This window comes from Herpailurus yagouaroundi, unplaced genomic scaffold (genome assembly GCF_014898765.1).
Source record: "Herpailurus yagouaroundi ecotype Mexico unplaced genomic scaffold, PumYag 207, whole genome shotgun sequence".
NCBI classification, from domain to species: Eukaryota; Metazoa; Chordata; class Mammalia; order Carnivora; family Felidae; genus Herpailurus; species Herpailurus yagouaroundi.
Window position 1 is genome coordinate 4,638,606 of NW_024412438.1, and position 21,498 is coordinate 4,660,103.

Consider the following 21,498-nt stretch of genomic DNA (forward strand, 5'->3'; position numbering starts at 1 on the left):
ATCACGACCTGAGCCGAAATCAAGGGTCAGACCCCTAACTGGCTGAGCCCCCCAGGTGCCCCCCAGACGGTCTGCCTTTTTAGTGAGGGGTGACCCTCTGGGATAATTGTGTTCCTGAGTCGTGGGGCCACTGCTCTGTGGTCCAAGGCCAGCACCTGCTTCCTCAAGCATCAGCTTCTGGAAGCCCCGTGAGGCAGCCCCGTGAGGCAGTGTGTCTGGCATCCCCAGCTTCTCACCGCCCCCCCCCCCCCCCCAGGCTTCTGGCCACTCCCTCCCGGCTTGTCTGTGCCCCTGCGGACAGTCCTGTTCCTCCCTCTTTCCTGCCTCATTGTCTGCAGCGTCCCCCGCCTGTCGTCTCACACCTGCTGACTCTTGTGAGTTCTTTTTGGTTGTGGAGGGAAGAGGCGATGTCATACAACAGAGTCTCAAGGGCTAATGTGTCCCTGAGAGGGAAGCACTGCTCTGGGGACTATCTGAGCAGGTGACCTTGGAGACCAAGGTGGCTGAGTGTGCAAATTTGCAGGCTGGATGGCTCTGGGGGGTGGCAAGGCTCCATGGGAGCTGGTGTCTGAGGCCAAGGGACGGAGCGGTCAGACCAAGCAGGCAGGAAGATCACAGACAGTGGTGACGGGAGCCTGTGGCTAAGCTGCCTGAATGGAAACAGGTGCCAGGATTGGTGGCTGTCAGCACTGAGGAGGGCAAAGGCCACCCAGCCCGGTAGCTATGAGCCTTGTAGGAGCTGGAGTTTCCCAAGAGGCATGGGAGTGAAGGTCAGGAAGCTGATATGGGAAGGAAGGAGGCCACAGACACTATGCTGAGATCTGAGGGCTGGGGGGGGGGGGGGGGGGGGGGGTGGATAAGACTCTACGCGAGAGGGCAGCCGGGGACAGTGAGACACAGTTGAGGCAGGGAGCAGGAGAGAAGCTGTAAGAGGTTAGGATGTTCTGATCATCAGTAGGGAATTCCAGCGGGGATAGGAAAGGCAGGAGTGAGGTCTGAGTCAGGTGAAAAAGAAAGTGGGGGGCAGTTCGGAGTCCTTTCTAGTGACAGAAGAGGAGGGATCTGAGCTTTCTGTGAAGGTGGGCTGGGAGATCGGATCCTGTGCTGAATTCTAAAACCACACCGTGCTCAGCATAAATAACAACTCCACATCTGGATGACGCTTGAGAATTTACAAAGGGTTTTAATTACATTGTGTTTTTCCCATTTCCTTCTCAAGGCAACCCTGTGAGGTGGGCGTTACCAGTGATGAACCAGGGTGACCTGAGAAGTGTCCGAGCTGGGATTAAAACCCCACTTGGGGCTGCCTTCTAAGCGCACTGATGAGTGCATGATCTCAGAGTTGCTTCAAAAAAAAAAAAAAAAAAGACCTTCCTGGAGACCGTCCTTTTTGCATCTGACCCATGGGATTCCTTCATCGCTCCTGTGCCGTGTTTTCCGGCTCCTCCCACGCGGGTCCGGCGTCCTCTCCCCCCTTCTCCTTGAGTGACTCTGTGGCTCGCAGGAATGGGCTCCGGGATCCGTTCTGACGAGCTCAGAGATGCGGGCCCAAGGTCCGGGCTGAAGGCCACCGCGCTTACTCCTCTGGGACCGGCTTTCACTGTGGCGGGCCTTCAAGGAGGGGACAGACCCTCGCAGCTCCCGACTGGACTCCGCATAAAGCTAGGCAATCCCGTCCGGGGCTGGCCTCCAAGCCCCAGAGCCCACCCCGTCGGGGTCAGCACTTTGCGGCGGGTCCCCGCACTTCCCTGGGGAAGAGCAGGCGGGGCCTCCAAACCCGCGCGGCCGGCCACGCGAGCGCCGGCCCAAGCCCCTCCCCGCGTGACGTCACGACCACGCCCCCCGGCGCCTCAGCCGCGGGTGGCTTCCGGGAGGACCCACATTCACTGCGGGGTACAGACAGATTAGCTTGAACACATGCGTTGCGTTGCACAAATAAGGAGGCGGGTTCGCAGACCTTTTCAGCGTGATCTCGTTTGATCGTTTCCCATAATGTTTGTAGGGTTGGGTGGTAGGCAACGTGACGCTCACCTCGGGAAATTTAGAGACGTCCCCGCTACAAGGGGAATGGTTGTGTCCAGGTGACGTCAGGCTCTGGGCGGGGCCGGGCCGTTCCAAGTGATCCCTGTGGGGGAGCGTCTTTCGGGCGAAGGCCGCCCTGAGAGCCACGCCCCCCCCTCGGCGTTTGGCGGTGGACGTGCCCACGGACAGGCCTCTCCGCGGCTGCGCAGGAGTAGCTCTCGGAGTACTCGCGTCGGAGCGGAGAGGACCGCGGGGCGGCGGGGTGGCCGGGTGGCCGGGTGCCCGGGCGGCGGGGTGGGGGACGGCATGGCCCCGCAAGCAGGCGCCCCGCGCCTGGTGCTGCTGTTCAGCGGGAAGAGGAAGTCCGGGAAGGACTTCGTGGCCGAGGCGCTGCGGAGCAGGTGTCTGCGGGGCGGGGCGCGGACGCTGGGCTTGGGGTGGGGTCGGCCGCGGCCCGACAACTGCAGGGGCGGCCGCTCCGTGGTCGGGGGTCGTGGAGTCCTCCGTGCGCGATCCCGTCGAACCCCAAGATTCCTTTGATAGGTTCCCTGTTGGGGTGTTAGTAGCTGAGGGTGCTCTGAAAGGTGGGGGGTCACCAAGGGATCCGTAGATCCAGGATTCAGATTCAGCTTGAGTCTGTTTACCCTGAACGTCGTGGTAGAGCGGTTGTGCTGGACGAGAGCTAGGATCGCAAAGCGTGGGCGCACGCCGGTGGGTGGGGGACCAGGCGTTGCTGCTGGGGGGGGGGTGCACCACAGGGGTCGACGAGGTTGTGGGGGAGGGGACCCGGGGCAGAGGTCGCCTCTGGCTCCGCACAAGGGTCCTACCACCTTTCCTGCTTGCCCTTCTCCTTGTCCCCAGCACAGGAGTCAGTCAGTGGACAGGAGCAGTGTGTGCAGTTGGACTCTTGGAATTCGCACCCCGACTCCCCACATGTTCCCCTGTGACCTTGCACAGCATTCTCCTCCACTCCTTGTCTCAGTTTTGTCCTCTGTGAAATGGGGCTAAAGATAGGGTGGTTGAAAGGATGACATGAGATAATGCACGTGAAGGGCTCAGAACAATTCTTGCCATCTAGTAAAGGCACAGGAAGTAAATGCTGGCTGGTATTTGCACTTTATCTATATTGGCTTCATTACTTGCAGTGTTGTTTTGAGTGTATCGGGTCTCACTCTGCCTCCGTTTCCTCGTGTGAAGCATAGAGCTAAGAACGCCTGTCTCACTGTGTCAGTGTTTGAGTGCAAGTGTCAGCACCTCATGGTCAGGGCGGGGACGGCGTACCTGGGTCCAGACACAGCACCCAACAGGCGGTGGGTTGAGTACGTCAAACAACTGAAGGAGCGAGTGAATTCTGTTGTGATGACCAAGTCCGTGCACACGGATACACCCGGGCCGTGAGAAAACTAGTTCAAGGGCCCAGCAGTGACCTCATCGAGCCAGAACATCGCTGGTGGCGGCCGTGCACAGTGTGATTGTAATGTTCTGCCTGTGAGCAGACCTCTCCCATTCCAGTTTGGCAATAATCCTGTAGGAGACCGAACAGAGAGTGCTGTTCCGCTTCGTAGCTGAGCAGTTAGGGTCAGGGAGGATGAGACGTTGACAGTTACGGACACTGGTAGCAGAAACGCAACCGCAGAGGGGCGCCCGGCTGGCTCAGTCCGTAGACCCTGTGACTGTGGATATCAGGGTCACGGGTTCGAGGCCCACGTTAGGTGTGGAGCTTACTTTAGAAAAGGAAGGAGACTTCCATCCCCTTCCAGCCTCGTCTGGAAACTGGGTTAACTGGGCTTGGACCTCCCTGTCCTGTAGGCTCGGAGCTGATGTCTGCGCTGTCCTGCGGCTGTCCGGGCCACTCAAGGAGCAGTACGCGCGGGTAGGTGGCGGCCTCGCGGCATTTGGTGGGTTGGAAGGAGCCTGCTGTGGTCACTGGCAGGGTCTCTGTGACTACCGTTGGCAGCGTGCTGGACCGTTTGGGGCCATTTTCACCTTGTCACTCGCTTCCGGCCCCCTCCCCCAGAGCGTATCCAGGAAACGCTTCAGACTTGAGCTGGGATTCTCCCCTTAGAAATGTAATCACCTGAGTTGTCAAGATGATCATTAAGTGAAGAAAGCAAGATGTAGAAACGTGCATAGGGAATACTCCATTTATACGTAAACGGAGGAGACTTCTGAAAACGTTTGCTTACACATTCAGCCACGTAACCGATATCTGTGGGGGGCCCTCCTTGTGTTCACTGTTGCCAGTGCTGGGGCTGTGTGAAGCCTGGGCAGGGTACACAGGCCACTGTCACTGGGTGCCTCCAGGAAGGGGCAAGCAGGGGCCGGGCAGAGAGTTTTCACTCTAAACAAATACGTAACTTTTGAATTTTGGACCATGTGGATTTAAAGAAAAAAAAAAAAAAAAAAAAGGATTGTAGGGGCGCCTGGGTGGCTCAGTCGGTTAAGCGTTCGACTTCAGCTCAGGTCATGATCTCACAGCTCGTGAGTTGGAGCCCCGCGTCGGGCTCCGTGCTGACAGCTCAGAGCCTGCTTGGCATTCTGTGTCCCCCTTCTGTCTCTGCTCCTGCCCTATTTGCACGCACACGTGTTCTCTCTCTTTTTCTCTCTCAAAAATAAATAAGCATTGAAAAAGAAAAAGGATTGTAAAAACTAAATGGGAACTTTTAGAGCCTTAGCTTTCAGACAGGGAGGCTAGAGGGTCAGACCAGCTTCCCATGCAGTGAGGAGCCCCCATTGCTTAGATTTCTGCCCTTGACTTCTAGGTGCACTTTGGTCAGTTGGCCCGAGTCTGGTCTTCTGGGGCCACACAGAATGAATCTGGCCCCCCCTTCCATGCATCAGTCCATATGCATGGCAGTATTCTCCTGTGCCTTTTGGTTTTCTCCCACCAGCTAAACAGACCCATTTGTAGGAGGTAGGGGATCACTGTAGCATTGTAGCAGCCTGGCGGGTCCTGGGGATAACAGGTGAGTGGTTTTAAAATTAATTCATTTATTATTTATTTTTTTATTTTGAGAGAGCATAAGCAGGGGAGGAGCAGAGAGAACAGGAGAGAGACAGTCCCAGGCAGAGCCCAGACATGGGGCTTGAACCCACAAACCATGAGATCATGACCTGAACCGCAGTCAAGAGCCAGACGCTCAGCCAGCTGAGCCACCCAGGTGCCCCTAAGATTTTTTTAGTGGGAACCTTTCCCAAATGACGTTAGAGGAGGAAGTTCCTGGTACCCAGTAGACAGACCTGAGGGTCTCTGGTGGGGGAGGTGCAGGGAGACAGAGGGTGGAGGAGGGGGCTCTCGGCCTGTCCCCCTGGGGCCTGGGCACTTCTGGGGAACCCCAGGGTTCTGAGGAGTAGTTGGAAAACCACTGATCTATGCTCCAGAGTTCCCAGATCAGCCCCCACTCCAGACCTACGAGCCAGGCTGGCGTGGGTGTGGCGTGGGCAGGAGTTTGCATCTTAAAAACCTCAATAGGAAACGGATAGGCCAGCCTACCCCTGTACCACTCCTATTCCCACTAAAAACAATTCCACTGGCATCTGGGTGGCTCAGTGGGAAGAGCACGTGACTCTTGACCTCAGGGTTGTGAGTTCAGGCCCCGTGTTGGGTGTGGAGCATACTTAAAAAAAAAAAAAAATCCAAAATGAAACGTTTAACGCGTTGGGTTTCTCAAGTCACAATGAGAAATCTAATGGAAACACAGAACCTACAGCTCCTGGCGGCCACTCTCCCTCCCTCTGCTAGAGAGCGTGGGAAACCAGTTTACAGACAGGAGGTGGCTGCCGGCCTCACCTTGGGCAGGGCACAGGAAGGTGACTGGACTTGCACGGTCGGTCGTGGCCCTTCAGTTTGCAGGGGAGAAACTGAGTCCAAGAGGGTGGAGCTGCGGGGAGTGAGGAGAGGAGCTGGAACCTGTCTCAGACCCCGGCCCGCCCCAGGGCCCTGGATGGACCCCTCATTTGGCTGTGTCCCTAGGGAGGGGAGGCCGGGGTGGTCCAAGCAGCTCCCCCTGCCCCAGGAGCCCCTGCTGTTTCTGCACAGGTGCCAGGAGCTTGCGGGGCGGGGGGCAGCGGGATGCGGGAGGGGGCCGCCAGGTGTCCTGGGCCGGGGTGGGGCTGGACGGGGCCAGAAGAGGTGCGCTTTTTCACATTTCCCACTTGGGTTGGAGGCTCAGCCTGTGCCCAGGGGACGCAGACTAATTTCAGGATTAGTTTAAGCCGGGAATCATTGGGGAGGTCAAGCTGTCGCACATCACACGACTTAAAGACACCGAAATGGTTTCTGGATCATCCCCAGGCTTTTCTTCCATCTGCCGCTGTTTGGGGTTCCTTACTCCCTGCAGCCCAGGGTCCTGGTGGCAACCTCGTGGTCCTTGCATTGGTCCCCGGGGAGGGGTCGGGGGGGAGGAGGGCAGGGCCGCCCTCCTCCTGTTTCAGGAGGGACCAGTGAGGTCGGAGACCGGAGGTGCAGACGGTGCATGTGCTTTGGGCAGGAGCACGGCCTGGACTTCGAGAGACTCCTGGACGCCAGCACCTACAAGGAGGCCTACCGCAGGGACATGATCCGCTGGGGTGAGGAGAAGCGCCAGGCCGACCCCGGCTTCTTCTGCAGGAAGGTGGTGGAGGGCGTCTCCCAGCCCGTCTGGGTGAGTGTGCTCAGGGCAGCGTTCCGCCTTTTCCGCCTGTGACCCCGCCGGCCCCGCCTCCCGCCGCTCCTCATCCGTGGCCTCCTGGCTCCTGCCCTGGTCCCACGTGTCCCATTCGTCACCCGGCAGCCAGAACGGCCTGTTAAAAATAACCCGACGCTTGTCACTCCTCTGTCTGGAACCTTTGTCCCGTTGTTCCCACAAACCACAGTGAAGCCCTTCACGGAAACCTCTAGGCTTTGTATGGCCGGGCCCTGCTGCCCTGAGAGCCCTCTTGCTCCCTAGGCTGTCACTACACCCGCCTTCTCTCCGTTCCTCAGACACATAAGGTCCTTCTGGAGGCCCGGCCTTTGTGCAGTTCTGCCTGCCAGAACCGCCCTTTCTTTCCGTCCTCATCTGGTTCCCTCCAGCCCCGCTTACATGGCGCCTCCGCCAGGCAGCCTGCCCTGATACCTGAGCCTAAGCGATGCTGCCAGGTGCTCCCCCAGCACCTCACCCCTTCGCTCCGTCCTCGCTCTGGGAGCCAGTAGTATCTCCTTGGACCTGGCCCGGCTCCAGGTGATTCGAGGACGTATCAGTGCAAGAACGGGATGAAGCCCCTGCCCTCGGGGTGCTTACGTTATTACTGGGGCTGGAGGGAGTTAGGCCGGAAACAGATACAGAACGTGTCCTGTGGGGTGAAGAGAAATACTGAGGAGCAAAGTAAAGGAGTCCAGGGCTCCATGGGGGGCTGGGCTGCTGCCCTGCGGGGCGCCGGGGAGGTTTCCCCCACTCGAGGTCACCTGAGCAGAGCCTGCAGGAGACAAGGGGCTGAGCCAAGTGGGTGTTTGGGCGGCGGGGGGGCACGTGGCAGGAGGTGAGGCCTGGGCTCTGGTGCTTCGGGGCCACTGAGCAGGGGAGAGGCGAGGCTGCTGGGAGGGGGTGGTGGGGCTGTGGCTCAGAGCGGTGGGCTCCACTCGGGCCGCGAAGGCTGAGCCGCTGGGCCGTGGCCGCAGGGTGGGAGGCGGGAGGTGGTTCTGAGCAGGGAAGGCGTGGGGAGAAGACGGGGAGTTCGGTCTCGGTCGTGCCGAGCTTGACGCGCCTGCAGACAGCGCTGACCGCACCGGAGGCCGCCGTCTGCCCCCCAGACTGGGCCCCGAGGGGGTGAGCGCCGGCCGCTTGGCTCCCGCCCCCTCCGCGCCCGCACACGGGTTCGCTGTGCCACATGTTTGGTAATTGGTGAGTGAACGGAACGTGTCCGCGTCGGAGGGGGAACAGCCGGCCGCTCTGTTCACGGATTCAGTCGTCGAACGCGTGCTCCCGAGGGTCCCTGTGCCGCACGGCGCGCGGGGGCCTGGGATGTGGCCGCGGGTGTGGACCTGGGGCGGGCAGGCAGTGAACGCAACCTCCCGGCAGATGGTGACGGTGGCAAGAGCACTTCGTGGACAGCGTGTCTGGACCCAGAGGGACAGGAAGGGGGCCGGGCCGTAGGAAAGGCCTCCCGGAGGAGGGACGCCGGAGCGGAGATGGGCGTGAATGGGGGGCCCTGGCCTGCGCTCGTCCATGCAGAGGGAGCCGCACGCGCCAGGGCCCCGAGGAGGACGTGGCTGGCGTGTGGGAGCAGGGGACCGGCCGGCTGCAGCGGAGTGGATGCACGAAGGCCACGGGAGTAGTGCTGGATCTCATAGGCCCTCGGAGGCTGGGGTTAGGGCTTTGGATCTTCTTAGAATGATGGGGGCCCTTTGAGAGGTGGGGCGCCCTGGCCTGAGAAAGTCAGGCTTAGGTTGTGAAAAGTGCTGGTGAGCAGGGACCAGTTAGAGCACTTTTGTTTCTGGCCTCAGTTTGTCTGTCTGTAGAATTACTTTGTTGGACTCGCTGATCTGGCCTCAAAGCCCGAGGCTTCGTCTTCAGCTCAGCGGTGACCACGGAACGTGGTGTGTCGATGGCAGACACGTGTGGGCAGAGCGGGCTGTGGACTGCGTGACCAGGGAGGGCTGCCTGCAGGGAGGAGGGACGGTGGGTGAGAATGGGGAAGGGGACCACACCTGTCTGGGCTCTATAGCGCCCCCCATCCCCATGCACCTGCTTATTCCCTGGGGCCCTGTCCTGCCACACCGTGTCGTGTCGGTCACCTGCCCGTGTCTCTTTCTGCAGCTGGTGAGTGACACGCGGAGGGTGTCGGACATCCAGTGGTTTCGGGAGGCCTACGGGGCTTTGACCCAGACGGTCCGCGTGGTGGCCCCGGAGCAGAGCCGACGGCAGCGGGGCTGGGTGTTCACTCCAGGTGAGCTGTGCCCGGCCTTTGCCCCCGAGGCTTGGCACGCCGGCCGCCACCCCGCCGTAGACCCTGGCCCCCGCCTCCTCGGTCTGGGTCTCCTGCCCTCTTCCTGGTAGGCTGTGGGGGCGTGAGCGAGGGGTCGTGAAAGGGAACCTGGGGGCCTGTGGCTCAGGACCGTCCCCAGATTGGAACATGGGTTGGGGAGGGTGTCCTCGGGCTAAAGGTTCCTCATGACCCGGGGCTGGTGCCCTTCCCTGTCCTCTCCAGGCGGGTGGGCTTCGCGAGATGTGTCCGGGACCCAGCCTGCCGGCCTGCTGGGTCAGTGGGCGTCCCGTGCGATGCACAGAGTGTCTGTGTGTGGTGGGCAAGGCGGCCTCAGCGGTGTAAGCCCGGGACCTGCCCTGTGGCAGCTGGGACACCGCTGAGGCCTCGCTCCCGCCCGAGGCCCTGTGGGCCGGGGAACTTAGGCCCCTGACACTGCAGTCTCCTGGGCGTGGGCACTTCCGCGTACACTTGACCTCTCTTCTGTCACGGTCAGCCCGCCCAGCAGCCCCGCTGTTCGGAGAGTAGCTCGCGCCGCCTCCCGGAGGGCCGAGTGGGGATAGACGTGGAGCCGCCCTTCCGTCTCGTCTGTGGTCTCGTGTGGTTTCAGGAGGCCCTTCCACCCTCTGTGGGCGGTGGCCGTGCGGCTGGGCGGTGGCAGAGGGGAGGCCAGGACGGGGGCAGCTCCATCTGGGGCCTGCGGGCCTCCAGGGCTGGCCGGGGCCTGACGTCACCTTGCTTCCTGCACAGGGGTGGACGACGCGGAGTCGGAGTGTGGCCTGGACGACTTGGAGGGCTTCGACTGGGTCGTGGAGAACCACGGGGATGCGGGGCGCCTGGAGGAGCAGCTGCAGAGCCTGGTGGCCTTTGTCCGCTCCAGACTGTAGCTTTGGGTTCCGGGGCGCCTCTGCCGGACCGTGGTCCCCGATGCCGGCTGGCGTGAGGAGAGGCCAGGGGCCCGGGGCCCCGTTCCTGGGGGGCTGGCAGGTGCCAGGCAAGTCGAGGCAGCCCCGGGGACCTCGTTTCTTTGTGGAGGGGACGGCCCCGCCTCTCTGGGAGGAGACTGGCCGTGCCTGAACTGTGTCCACAGTGCCCAGCCCGTGAGCGTGGGTGGCCCTGCCTCCCCGTGGGGACGCTCTCAGCCCCTCGTTCCAGGCAGGGGCCCGGCTCCCCAGCGTGGGTCCTAATAAACCGCCTCGGAGCCCACTCAGAGCCCACGTCTCTCCTTTCCCGCACGCGGGCACAGCCCGTCCTGGTGGCTGTGGGCCCCACTGCCCTGGCCTCCCTGGGCACCTGGCTCTGTGCCCCGCCCCCCCCCCCCCCCCCCCCCCCCCCACGGCCCCCAAACCAAACCGCGTGTCGCCGCCCAGACCTGCCGCCCAGTTCACCGTTCCCGACGCCAGCTCCCTGGCCCTGGAGGGCCGCCGGCGCCGTGGGCACCTCCCTGTCCTCTTCTGCGGTGGCCGTCCCCGTGTCCCCCTTCCGATTCTCACCGGCCGGCCACGTCCGTCTGGCAATCGTGACCCTGGCTCCCAGAGCCGTGCTGGCCCCCGGCAGGTGCCGGGAGGTTGGGGTGCGCGTGTCATTGCGGCACAGGCTTCCTCACCCCCAGGGGCCTCCGTTCCAGCCGTTGGGCCGGCTCCAAGACCGGCTCTTGGGGGCCCTCAGAGCTGCCAGCGGAGGCTGCTTGTGAGCCCCCCGTCCTGACGCGTCACGCCCGCTCCGGGTGTGTGACCCCGAGGGAGCCTCCCGTGTTCACCAGACTCAGCCCCAGTGACTCGTGGGCGTTTCTGACAGGTTGTTGAGAAGTGGGGGGCTCCGGGGGACGAGGGGACAAGGGGATGGGCTGTCGTGAGTCCCAGCCTCCTCCCCTCGAGGGCCCACGGATGTCTCGTGGCGCTTTCCTCAGGTCCGGGGGTGCGCCCAGGGGACCCGAGGAATGAGCCTGTGCCTGCTTACCCAGGTCCCCAGCGCCTGGCCCAGCAAAGGCGGCGATGGCAGGGACGAGAGGCCATTACTGAGCGCCTGCCAGGCACCACGGAATGTAAATAGTCCGTCGGAGAGCGAAGAACGAAGGACGAGGAGCAGAAGGTGTGGACGTGGTGAACCGTGTCAGTGCTGGTCTGGCGGCCACGGCCTTGGTGGTCACGCGACAGCCTGGGCTTCTGGGGTCACTGTCTGTCACCCAGAGGCAGGTGTCCTCACTCCCATCGCACCAGGAACCACGCGAGGGTCCCGTGGATGCTTCCAGGGGTCTGCGTGTCCATCCCCCACGCTTGGGCCCGGAAGCCCTGTTTGTCTGCCTTCCAGGCGAGTGTCCCTCGGCCACCCTCCACCCGGAGCAGCTGTCCCCGCCTGCACATGGGGTCGTTCGGGGCTCGGGAGGGCCTGAACCAGCACCTCGTGGGGTGCTGGAGAAAGGATCGCAGGTTGTCCTTGCCCCCAGCTTTTGAGCTGTGATGCACACACGCCAACGTGCAGGTGTCGGCGTTCCGCGTGACTGTCTGTGTGTGTCGTGAGTGGTCGCCGCAGAGCACGGCTCGTCAGCGCCTCAGTGCCTCGTACGTCGTGTGTGTGCGTGAGTGTGTGGCGTGAGGGTGTGCGGGGGTGTGCGTGTGAGGGCCTGCAGGGGGGTGTGGGGTGTGTGCACACGCGTGTATGCGTGAGTGCAGTTTCCTTATCCGTCCGTCCGTCCCCGGGTGCAGTGTTTCCACGTCTTGGCTGTTGTGCGTGTGGCAGTGGTGCACGTGGGGGTGAGACGTGTTTTCTAGGTAGCGCTTTCCTCTCCTACAGGTGATCACCGACCACCGGTCGATCAGCGAGCCTCCCGTCGGGAGCGCTGGGGCAGGGGAGGGGGCTGGCGGGCCCGGCCCGGGAGGGCTGCCCACCTGGTTCCTGGCTCTGGGGGACGTGGCCCAGGATGCCGGCGGGTCCGTCCCCCGCCCTTCGACAGGTTGGCCCTGACGCCCTCCTCCCGTGGGGGCCCGGTGGCTGACCAGAGTCACCTCTGCCGGATTTGAAGTTCCTCTGTACTTGGAAAAAGCCCCATATTTCTCTAAATACCAAAGTCAAGAATAACCCCACCTTTTGATGCCCTGTGTTATGATGAGCGTGTCAGCTGCTTTTATGTCAGGACCTTCTCCCCACCCCGCTGTGCTCATTTTGCCAACTCTGTCTGCGGGTATGGTATCCGAGGACTGCTGTGAAGTTGTTCTTAAGTCACGTCGGTGCTATTTTTTATTTTTTTAAATTCATTCACGTTGAGAGAGAGAGAGTGCGCACAAGTAGGGGAGGGGCAGAGAAAGAGGGGGACCGAGGATCCGAAGCAGGCTCCAGGCTCTGGGCTGACAGCAGGCAGCCTGACGTGGGGCTCCAACTCACAAACAGCAAAATCACGACCTGAGCCAAAGTTGAACACTTAACGGACTGAGCCACCCAGGACCCTGGTACGTGTGGTTTTAATAATGATCTGTAGCACTGACATTCTCTTAAAAATTTATTTCCTCCATTTCTAAACAGCTTTATGGAGATATAATAGGTCTGTAGTAACTGCACATTTTTGAAGTGTACGATTTGGGGCTCCCAGGGGGCTCAGTCAGTTGAGCACCTGACTTCAGCTCAGGTCATGATCTCGAGGTTCTTGAGTTCGAGTCCCCGCGTCGGGCTCTGTGCCGACAACGCGGAGCCTGGAGCCTGCTTTGGGTTCTGTGTCTCCCTCTCTCTCTATCCCTCCACTGCTCACGCTCTTGTCTGTCTCTCTCTCAAAAACAAATAAACATTAAAAAATGTAAAAAAAAAGAAAGTTTGTAGAATTGATAGGTGAGTTCGACAAGATTGTGGGATACCAGGTCGAGTCATGAAAACCAATTGTGTTGCTGTTTATTAGCAATGAACGACAAAGGTTGAAATCGCGGTGGCATGAAAACGTGAAGTAGTTAGGGTCGGGTCTGGTGAGACACCTGCGAGGAGCGCCTGGGGGGCTCGGCCAGTGGAGTGTCCGACTCTCCATCTCGGCTCGGGTCGCGGTCTCATGGTCCGCGAGATCGAGCCCCGCGCCTGGGCTCTGCGCTGACGGCGTGGAGCCTGCTTGGGATCCGCTCTTTCCCCCTCTCTGCCCCTGCCCTGCTCGAGCTGTCTCTGTCTCTCTCAAAATGAACTTGAAGAATTACTTTACTGAAGTGTAGTTGGAGCACAGCGTTGCAGCAGCTTCGGGTGTCCAGTGCAGCAATGTGACCAGCGTGTAGGTCATTGCAGTGCCCCTGGCCTGACTCACCCGTCCCCCAGCGGGCGCCCCCCACCCCCGCCCCCCTGCGGCCGCCAGCCTGTTGTCTGCGTTCACGGGTCGGTCTCTGCCTTCTGTGTGTTGTCGTCTGGATTCTGCGCGTGAGTGGAGCCGTGTGCCTGCCCCCTGCCCCCTGCCCCCTGCCCCCTGCCCTCCCGGAGCCCCTGCGGCTTCCGCTTCTTCCACCGCAGATTACAGCCGCCTGGTCGAGAGATCCACACAGGCGGTTAACAGCCCATTCTAAAACGCGTTTATAAGGAGAATTTACTTTGAAGACTTCACGGGTTTACTGCTCACTTTGGGCCTTTCGTGACGGCTCAATTGACCCGTTTAAAAATTTGGTATTTTAATTCCTCTCCAGACGGTTGATGTGCCTTCGGATATCTTTTTCTTTTTTTTTAAGTGTTTTAAATTATTAAATTATTTTGAGAGAGAGAGGGAGAGAGAGCACGTGCGTGAGCAAGCGGGGGAGGGGCAGAGAGAGAGGGGGAGACAGAATCCCAAGCTGACTGAGCTGTCAACACGGAGCCTGACGCGGGGCTCGGACTCACGGACCCGAGCTCACGATCTGAGCCGAAGTCGAGTCAGAAGCTTGACCAGCCGAGCCCCCCAGGCGCCCCTCAAAGGACTTTTTTCGAAAGTGGCGCATCTGTCTTCAGAGCCCCTGTGAACGAGGCAGTGCCATTCTGTGGCGTCTACACGTGGACGTGGCCCCGTGGCCTGGTTCCGCCGTCTGCTGCCCTTTGATGTTGCTGAGCCTGAGGCCGCCCTGAGTTTTGTCCCTCTGAAGGTCGCCTCCTCTCCCTGTCTAGATGCTTTGGGATTTTTTTCCCCCTTTATTTTTGGAGTTCACATTGTGGCATGCTCCAAGGCGCGGCGGACACCTGAAATGCCGGTGCTCACGGTTCCCGTAAAGCTTTCCTGAGGAACGACGAGGACGTTTGGGTGTCTCAGCCATCAAGTGCCCGTGCAGTCCGGCGTGCAGACGAGCGGCTGCCCGGGTGTGGCCTTAGCGTGACCTGAGCCAGGACCCCCTCGTCCGACGGCCGGGTGGGGTGCCGAGCCCCTCTGTGCACCTGGGTTTTTAACCGTTTTCTTCAGGGGGTCCAGAGAGCGTCCGGACCAAGCTGCGCTCCTCGGGTGCCCCGGCTGAGGGCGGCGGGGGCGGGCGCCCCAGGTGACAGGGACGTGGGCCTTGCTGCCTGCTGACTGACTTTGTCGTGACGGCTTCCAGTTTCGGGGCTGGGGGGGGGGGGCTGTGTCAGGGAGCAGGGGCTGCCTGGATGCGTGATGTCGCGGGACACACGTGTAACGGCCCCGAGTTCCAGATGCCGTGCTTGCACGCGAGGAAACTGAGGTGCGGTGAGGGGGCTGGTTTGCTCAGGTCCTGGAGCACCTGGCGGTGACCGGGTCCCGGGGCTCCTGAGCTCCCTCCGGGCGCGTCCCCTGCCCTCCGTGTCCCTGAGCGAGTGTGAGACCTCTCCCACGGGGTGGCAGAGAACGCCCAGCCGAGCCCTCGGGACCTCGGCCCGGTTCCTGCTTCCTGGGGAGGCCAGGGCCGCCCGGCGTGTCTCGCTCTGGTAACTCAAGTTGCATCCGGGCGAGGAGGCCACAGGGCCACTTCCCGGAAGGGGACGGTCCTGGCGCATTGGGGGACAAGGACCAGAGAGACCGGTGCAGACTCACACGTGCCGTTCCTCGGGGGCGCTGAGGGCATCCGCCAGTGGACGCTTCCCCAGCAACGTCCCCGTGCCGTGACGGCTCCGGTGAGTTTCCAGGTGCATCCAGCCCGCACCAGCGGCGGCCGGGTCCCTCGGGCTGGCCCTGAAGACGACTGCGGGCCCCGGGTGGGGCGCTGGGCCGGCGCACCCAGACGTGTGCGACAAATGCCACCGTGTGGTGGCCAAGCCGGGCCGGGCTGGCGATCCCCGCGTGCTTTCGCGCCGATGGCTCCTGTTCCCTTGTTAAAACTGAAGACACGGGGGACACAGAGAGGTGAAGGGACTTTGTCGAGTGTGCTGTGTGGTCGGGTTGGACTCCCCGTGGCAACTTGCCCCAGTCGGGCCCCTTCTGAGCCGTGGCCTTGGCTGGTAGCGTCGGGGACCCGGCTCCTGGGGTCAGGCATGTTCCAGGGCGTGGTGCTCGTGCAGGAGCACAGGGCCGTGACCTCCTGGCCCACCTTGCCCCAGAGTAGGTCTGGGCCTGGAGCGGAACCTCGGTTCCCCCATCCGGCCCGCTGGCACACGTGGAAAACTGGCATTTTTGGGAAATGAGTTCTTACTAAGAACTAAAGGATGGGGCCCCTGGGTGGCTCAGTCGGTTAAGCGTCCGACTCTTGGTTTCGGCTTAGGTCGTGATCTCACGTTTCGGTCGGGCTCTGTGCTGACTGCTCAGAGTCTGCTTGGGATTCTCTCTCTCCTTCTCTCTCCCTTCCTCTTTCTGTCTCCCTCTCTCGCCTCCTCGTTCTCTTTGTCTCTTTCTGTCTCAAAATAAATAAAAATTTAGAAAGAAGACAAAACAAATAAAGGGAGACAGCAATCTGGAAATGGGCGTGTGAACCAAGGGCAGAGGGCTGATGCTGAGCCCGTGTGGTGCTGACTCCCCACTCGCTTCCCCGGGGCTCCCCACGCTGACCCTCCTCCTTCGTTCCCTCTCAGCATGTCTGGCTGGCCCAGACTTTCCCAGGCCTCCCAGCAGGTCGTCTGGTGTCCTCGGGCCCTCCCAGAAGTTTCTGCACCCCTCCTCTGGCAGTGGGCCCTAAGCACGGGCCCCCTGAGGGGCTGCAGGAGGCCACCCTGAACGAGGAGGATATGGGTGGCCAGGCAGAGTCTGCCCTGGAGCAGGCTCAGGGGCGCCCTTCGGCGGCCCCAGGCCCAGAGCGGCTTCTCTGCACACCTTGGGACCAGAACCCTCCCCGCATGGACCGCCCGTGGTTTTCTAGTTGAAAACTGGCGGGTGTTTGAGGTCTGCACTCAGCATGTCCCGGACGCGCAAGCTCGGGGCAGGTGCACGTCGGGGCAGGTTCACACCTGCTGTCCTCCTGTCGGTCTTTCTCCATGGGCCTCACTGTGGTGACATCAGTGGGATTGAACCCCACCAGCTCAGAAAACAGTCCACGCGTGGGGGTAGAGGGCCTGCCCTCGGTTCCTGCCTGTGCTCGGCTCCCTCTGCCCTGTGTCCCCATCCGGGCCTGGCCTCCCTCGGATTCCCCGTCGTCCGTCCTCCCCTGTGACTGCTGACCTGCAGGCGCCACCTGGGCTCTCCCCTTGGCTCCTCAACGCTTAGCAATTCGGCCTCTGCTTCCCTCTCTGAAGAGCCGCTTCCTGAAGGACCCCACCAGGGATGCAGCCAGCATCAGCCGGCGACCACCCCCTCCCTCCTCCCTCCTCCCTCCTCCCTCCTCCCTCCTCCCTCCTCCGGCCCCGCCCCTATCTGTGGTGCCTCCTCCATCTTCTGGTCCTGGTGGTTCTCTCTCTCCTCTGCTGGCCTCTGTCCTCTCTCCCTCTCCCCTGGCCAGTGTGTCCTGAGGTGACGGGGCTGACTTCAGAATGTTCTTGCTTCTCTGCATGGGTGTCCCACAGTTTCCCCTCGACTGGCCTCGTCCTCGCCGCAGACCCGCTCCTGCCTGTAGGTGTGTGTGCCGGGTGCCTGTCTCAGACTGGTGTTTGGAAACGTGATGAATCGAGAAGGGAAATACTGTCAAAGAAAAGTCACAAGTTTTTGTCTTTGGGGGCGGTGACTCCATCACTGGGGACAGGCAGATCCCTTGTTCCGGGAAAGTTGCCCGAAGGGCGTTCACTGCTGCTCCCGGGACAGAGGGGTGTCGGGGTGATGGGCGCTTGCAGGGGCCCAGCCCCCGACACTTGGGCCAGAGGTCTGCGTCTGATGCATGCTCGGTTCTGGGGTACGTCTGTGAATTTAACTGCTGTCCGTTCTGGGGTGCAGACTGTGTTCCTGTTCGGCCTCCCGAGGCCAGTGAAGGTGCTGCCCGGGCGCCCCGGCCACACTCACACCTCACCTGCGGGACACTGAGGCCAGGGCGCTGGCCACAGGGCTGTAGTGGCCGGGCCACGTGACCGTGTGGCTGCCTCCTCACTGGACGGGAAGCAGCGTGAGGTCCGGGGCCCTGCAGCTGCCGCGGGTGCCTTCCAGGGGAATCGGGAGACAGTAGATGTGTTATCATCCGAGGGACCTCAGAACAGGAGCGCCTCCTCCGGTGGGGGTGGGGGTGGGGGGCTGTGGTTTCTTGGAAGAGCTGTCACCCTGGGATGGGAGGCTCCAGGTTGGCCTGCGTATTGGGGAACCTCTTTCTCCCCTGCAGGTTGGCCGGGCGTGCGTGGGGGCAGCCTGTGGCTCCGGGGAGGTCCTGCGCCAGGAGCCGGCTGGTTCGTGGCCTGTGTGGTGCAGGTCAGTGCCGCTGGGGCAGGAGCCACGCGTCTGAGCGTCGAAGGGTAATATGTGTACCTAGCAAACTGTCAAATAAAGTACATTCTAACCTACTTGGATAAGTATACTCTCACAACAGCAAAATTGGAAGATCCGTAACTCGAAGTTGGCAAGATTTCAAAACGGATGGAATTTAATCGTGCTCATGCGTGTCTGGGTGTGCTGTCTCGAGCCAGAGATGACGGACGAAGATAAATGCCACGCATAAATGATGACATAGTTTTCCACAGTGTTTGTTTCTCTTGCCTTAGTTTAGCAAAAAAAAAAAACTTACAAATTATATTGAGATGGTCAAGATTTTGCCTAATTTGTGTGCTGTTGATAGCAATGATCTGAAACGTAAAAGTACAGGGCGCCTGGGTGACTCAGTCGGTTAAGCGTCCGACTTCGGCTCAGGTCACGATCTCACGGTTCATGGGTTCGAGCCCCGCGTCGGGCTCTGGGCCGACAGCTCGGAGCCTGGAGCCTGCTTCCGATTCTGTGTCTCCCTCTCTGCCCCTCCCCTGTTCACACTCTATCTCTCTTTCTCTCTCAAAAATAACTAAACATAAAAAAAAAGATAAAAATACAAAGAACACTTTTAAAAAGGTACAGAATTTGAATTTTTTATTATAATATAAATTGAAGTAAATGTAAGCATTAAAAGATTAAAATTAATTTCCATAGATTTTCGAAGAAGTTCGTTTTCTTCTAAAATGGTTATCTATTAAAACAAAAGGCAAAATACTAGTTTAAGTGAATCTATGTGGAGAACTTAAAGCAGCATTTTTAAATACAGTTGATGACTTGAGTTTTATGACAACGTAAATCTTCTGAGACGATTTATAAGAACGAGACTGTCTCCACCTCTAGCATTCAGGGCGCGTCTGGTGGCCAACGTGAAGCCGCGGCCTCCAGCTTTACGCCTGTCCACGCGGGCCTCTGTATTTCACACGTTTCGGGGCGCCAGGAACGACTGAGGCTGGAAAGCGTTGTCGAGCACACGCGCGGCCGTGGCGGGCACTCAGGTGGACTGAGATGGGCCAGGGGCGGGACGCTGAGCGCCGGGGGCGCCTGATGGGGACCGGAGGGAGGACTCCGTCCCCCGTCTTGTTCCCTGCTGTCCCCGTGGAAGCCGGTCCCGTGCTGGACGCAGGTCCCGCTACAGCTGGCGGGGCAGGAGGCGCCGAGACGCCAGTCCCGGAGGGGACGCCGGGGCTGGAGTCCCGCGGCGCGGCTGCTGAGGCCGAGGGTGCCCCGTGTCTGCGGCCGTCGCGCCCGCCCACGCGCGGGTGCTCTCGCACAGTACAGCGCACCCGTGGAAAGCGCGTGGTTCTGTGGAGTTTACGTAGCACAGGGTTGTGCAGCCGTGACCACCGATTTCGGGGTTTCTCACCCTCGCAAGGAATTCCGGACCCGTTCGCGTCCCGTTCTCCCTCCCCCAAGTTCCCACCTTCTGTCTCTGGACGTGTCTGTCTCGGAGTTTAGTGTGAATGGAATCGTACGCTACGTGGCCTGGCGTGACGGCAGCTTTCACCGGGCGGTGTCTAAGTCTGTGCACGCTGAAGCACGGGCCACAGGCTCCACGCGCTGTGTATCTGTCGTCCACGGACACTTGGGTTGTTTGCACGTCTTGGCCGTTGTGAGCATTCGTGCACAAGTGTCCGTGTGGACGGAGGTGTTCTGTTCTCTTGGGGACACATCTGGGAGTGGAACTGTGGGTCCCGTGTGTGTGCACGGGTGAGCGCAGGGCCCGGTCTGAGGGTGGCACCTGCAGCCTGGGCCCCGCTCTGCCCGGGGAACGGGGGCTGAGTGGCGGGCGTCGCCCGTGGAGAATCAGTTATTTGCAGAACTTACGTGAAGTGCGACTTTGATCGGTTCTGGTCTGGTGAGGCATGAACAGGGTGGTCACGAGGCCGCCACGTCCAGGTTTAAATTTCGTGGCACAGCTTCTGTGCACCCTGCCTCCTTGTCTGCGGACTCCCGTGTGTCCCTCCCTTTGCCACAGGCCTGGACCACCTGCCTGCCAGTCGTGACCTCCCGTTTGTGTTTTCTGAACGTGGAAAGCGGCGCACAGATATGCACGCCCAAACGCGGGAGTACCAAGCGCGGAGGGCAGAGCGCCCCGTGCCGAGTCCCCCAAATAACCACTATTCACAAGTGAGTGTCTGCTCTCCCAAATTTTATGCACATGCGAGCACACTACCATTTCTTTTCAAAAACAAAACTAGGGTAGAATTGTACGTACCGCTCATCTTGTAACTTGTTTTCTCTCATTGAAATGCATGGACATCGTCCCGTGAAAATGCGGGTAAATCTGCCTTGTTCTCCTGCACGTGGTCTGCCTTGCGGCTCTGCCGTGGCCATGCGGTCGGTCCCTACTCTGGACATCTGGGGGGTCCGGGTTTCTGCTTTGCCAACAGCGAATGTCTCTGCGCACATTTGTGGGAGTTTTTCTACAGGATAAACCCCCAGAAGGGGAAGTGCTGGGTCGGAGGACACGACCGCTGCCTGTTTTAAACAGAGAGCGAATTCCCTTCTGGAAGAGGGACAGCTCTTTGCTGGCGCGGACCGGTCATGAGGATGCTGGTCCCACCCTCCCGGTGTGGCTGGCCTGCGTTGTCCTTGCTGGCCTTGGCTCTTGTCTCTGGCGGTCCCTCCATGCCCAGCCTCTCTCCTTTTGCGCATTAATGTGGCCAGTACCAAGGTCTAGTTGTGACCTTGCCAACTCAACAAACCCGTTCGTTCAAGGGGCGCCCAGGGACTCAGCTGGTTGAGCGTCCGACTTCGGCTCAGGTCATGATCTCACAGTTCGTGGGTTCGAGCCCCGAGTCAGGCTCTGTGCTGAGAGCCTGGCGCCTTGCTTGGAATTCTGTGTCTCCCTCTCTCTCGCCCCCTCCCCTGCTTGTGCTGTGTCTCTCTCAAAAATAAACATAAAAATTTTTTTTTGAAAAAATTAATCCAGTCAGCAAACGGTCGGTGGCTGTTCAGTGTGCGCCCCGTTCAAGCACAGCGCTGAACGAAGACGGTGAGGTTCCCGCCGCCGTGGGGCTCCTTCCCGTTGCGGGATGCGGACATGAAACGCACGAAGAAGCAAACGCCAGGCAGCCACCCAGGCAGCCGTGGCTGCCGTCCTGAGCGCCGATACAGGTGTGACGGCTGGGGGAGGGGGGCTGGCCGAGCCGGGCTGGCCGAGAAAATAATTTCTGGGGAAAACAAGGTCGGGAGTCAGGGGGGCAGCGTGTGCGGAGGCCGGAAGGAAGGAGGGAAGGCAGCCAGGGCGGGCGCTGGGCAGAGTGGGGGCGAGATGTGGGTGCGGGGCCTGGCCGGGGCCTGGCCGGGTACAGGTTTTCGAGCTAGGGCAAGAGGTTTGAATTTTAAGTGTGAAGAGAAGCCGTTGGAAGGTTTTCATCACGGCAGCGATGTGACCCGAGTCGTTTCTGGAAGGTCACCCTCACTGGGGAGGGAACAGGCAGCAGGGCAAGAGCCAAGCAGGGAGACCGCCCAGAGGGACCGAGGCGCCTGGGGCAGGAGCGCAGCTGTGCGGGGGGAGGGGAGCGGACGGACTTTGGACGCAGTAAAGTACCGAGGTAGGTGGTGTGATTTGCTGAGGAGGGGACACTGAGGGAGGAATGGATTTAGGGGTAGTAGGGGTAGGGCGTCAGGAGTCTGTTCTGCCCAAGACAAGGTTTGAGAGGCTCGTCCAACACCCACAGGGGGCCGCCCGGTAGGCGGTTGGGAACGGCGTCTGGAACCCCAGGAGCCCCGGGCAGGAGACCCGGGAGTTCTACATTTGGGAGCCAGAAGCACATAGATGCAGTTTCCAA

General features: G+C 60.7%; 1 protein-coding gene across 2 annotated transcripts; it reads left to right on the forward strand.

Moving 5' to 3' along the window:
* The first annotated feature begins 2,294 nt into the window (after positions 1 to 2,294).
* On the forward strand, positions 2,295 to 10,170 carry PMVK (phosphomevalonate kinase). 2 transcript variants are annotated; one of them, XM_040452770.1, is made up of 5 exons: positions 2,295 to 2,423; positions 3,832 to 3,895; positions 6,513 to 6,665; positions 8,799 to 8,928; positions 9,715 to 10,170. In XM_040452770.1, exons 1-5 carry the CDS (start codon positions 2,329 to 2,331, stop codon positions 9,849 to 9,851), a joined length of 579 nt encoding a protein of 192 aa, XP_040308704.1. In that variant the 5' UTR covers positions 2,295 to 2,328; the 3' UTR covers positions 9,852 to 10,170. The 2 variants fall into 2 exon arrangements, with proteins under 2 accessions (XP_040308704.1, XP_040308706.1); XM_040452772.1 differs by lacking the exon at positions 3,832 to 3,895 and having other exon boundaries at positions 2,325 to 2,423.
* Positions 10,171 to 21,498: the final 11,328 nt, after the last annotated feature.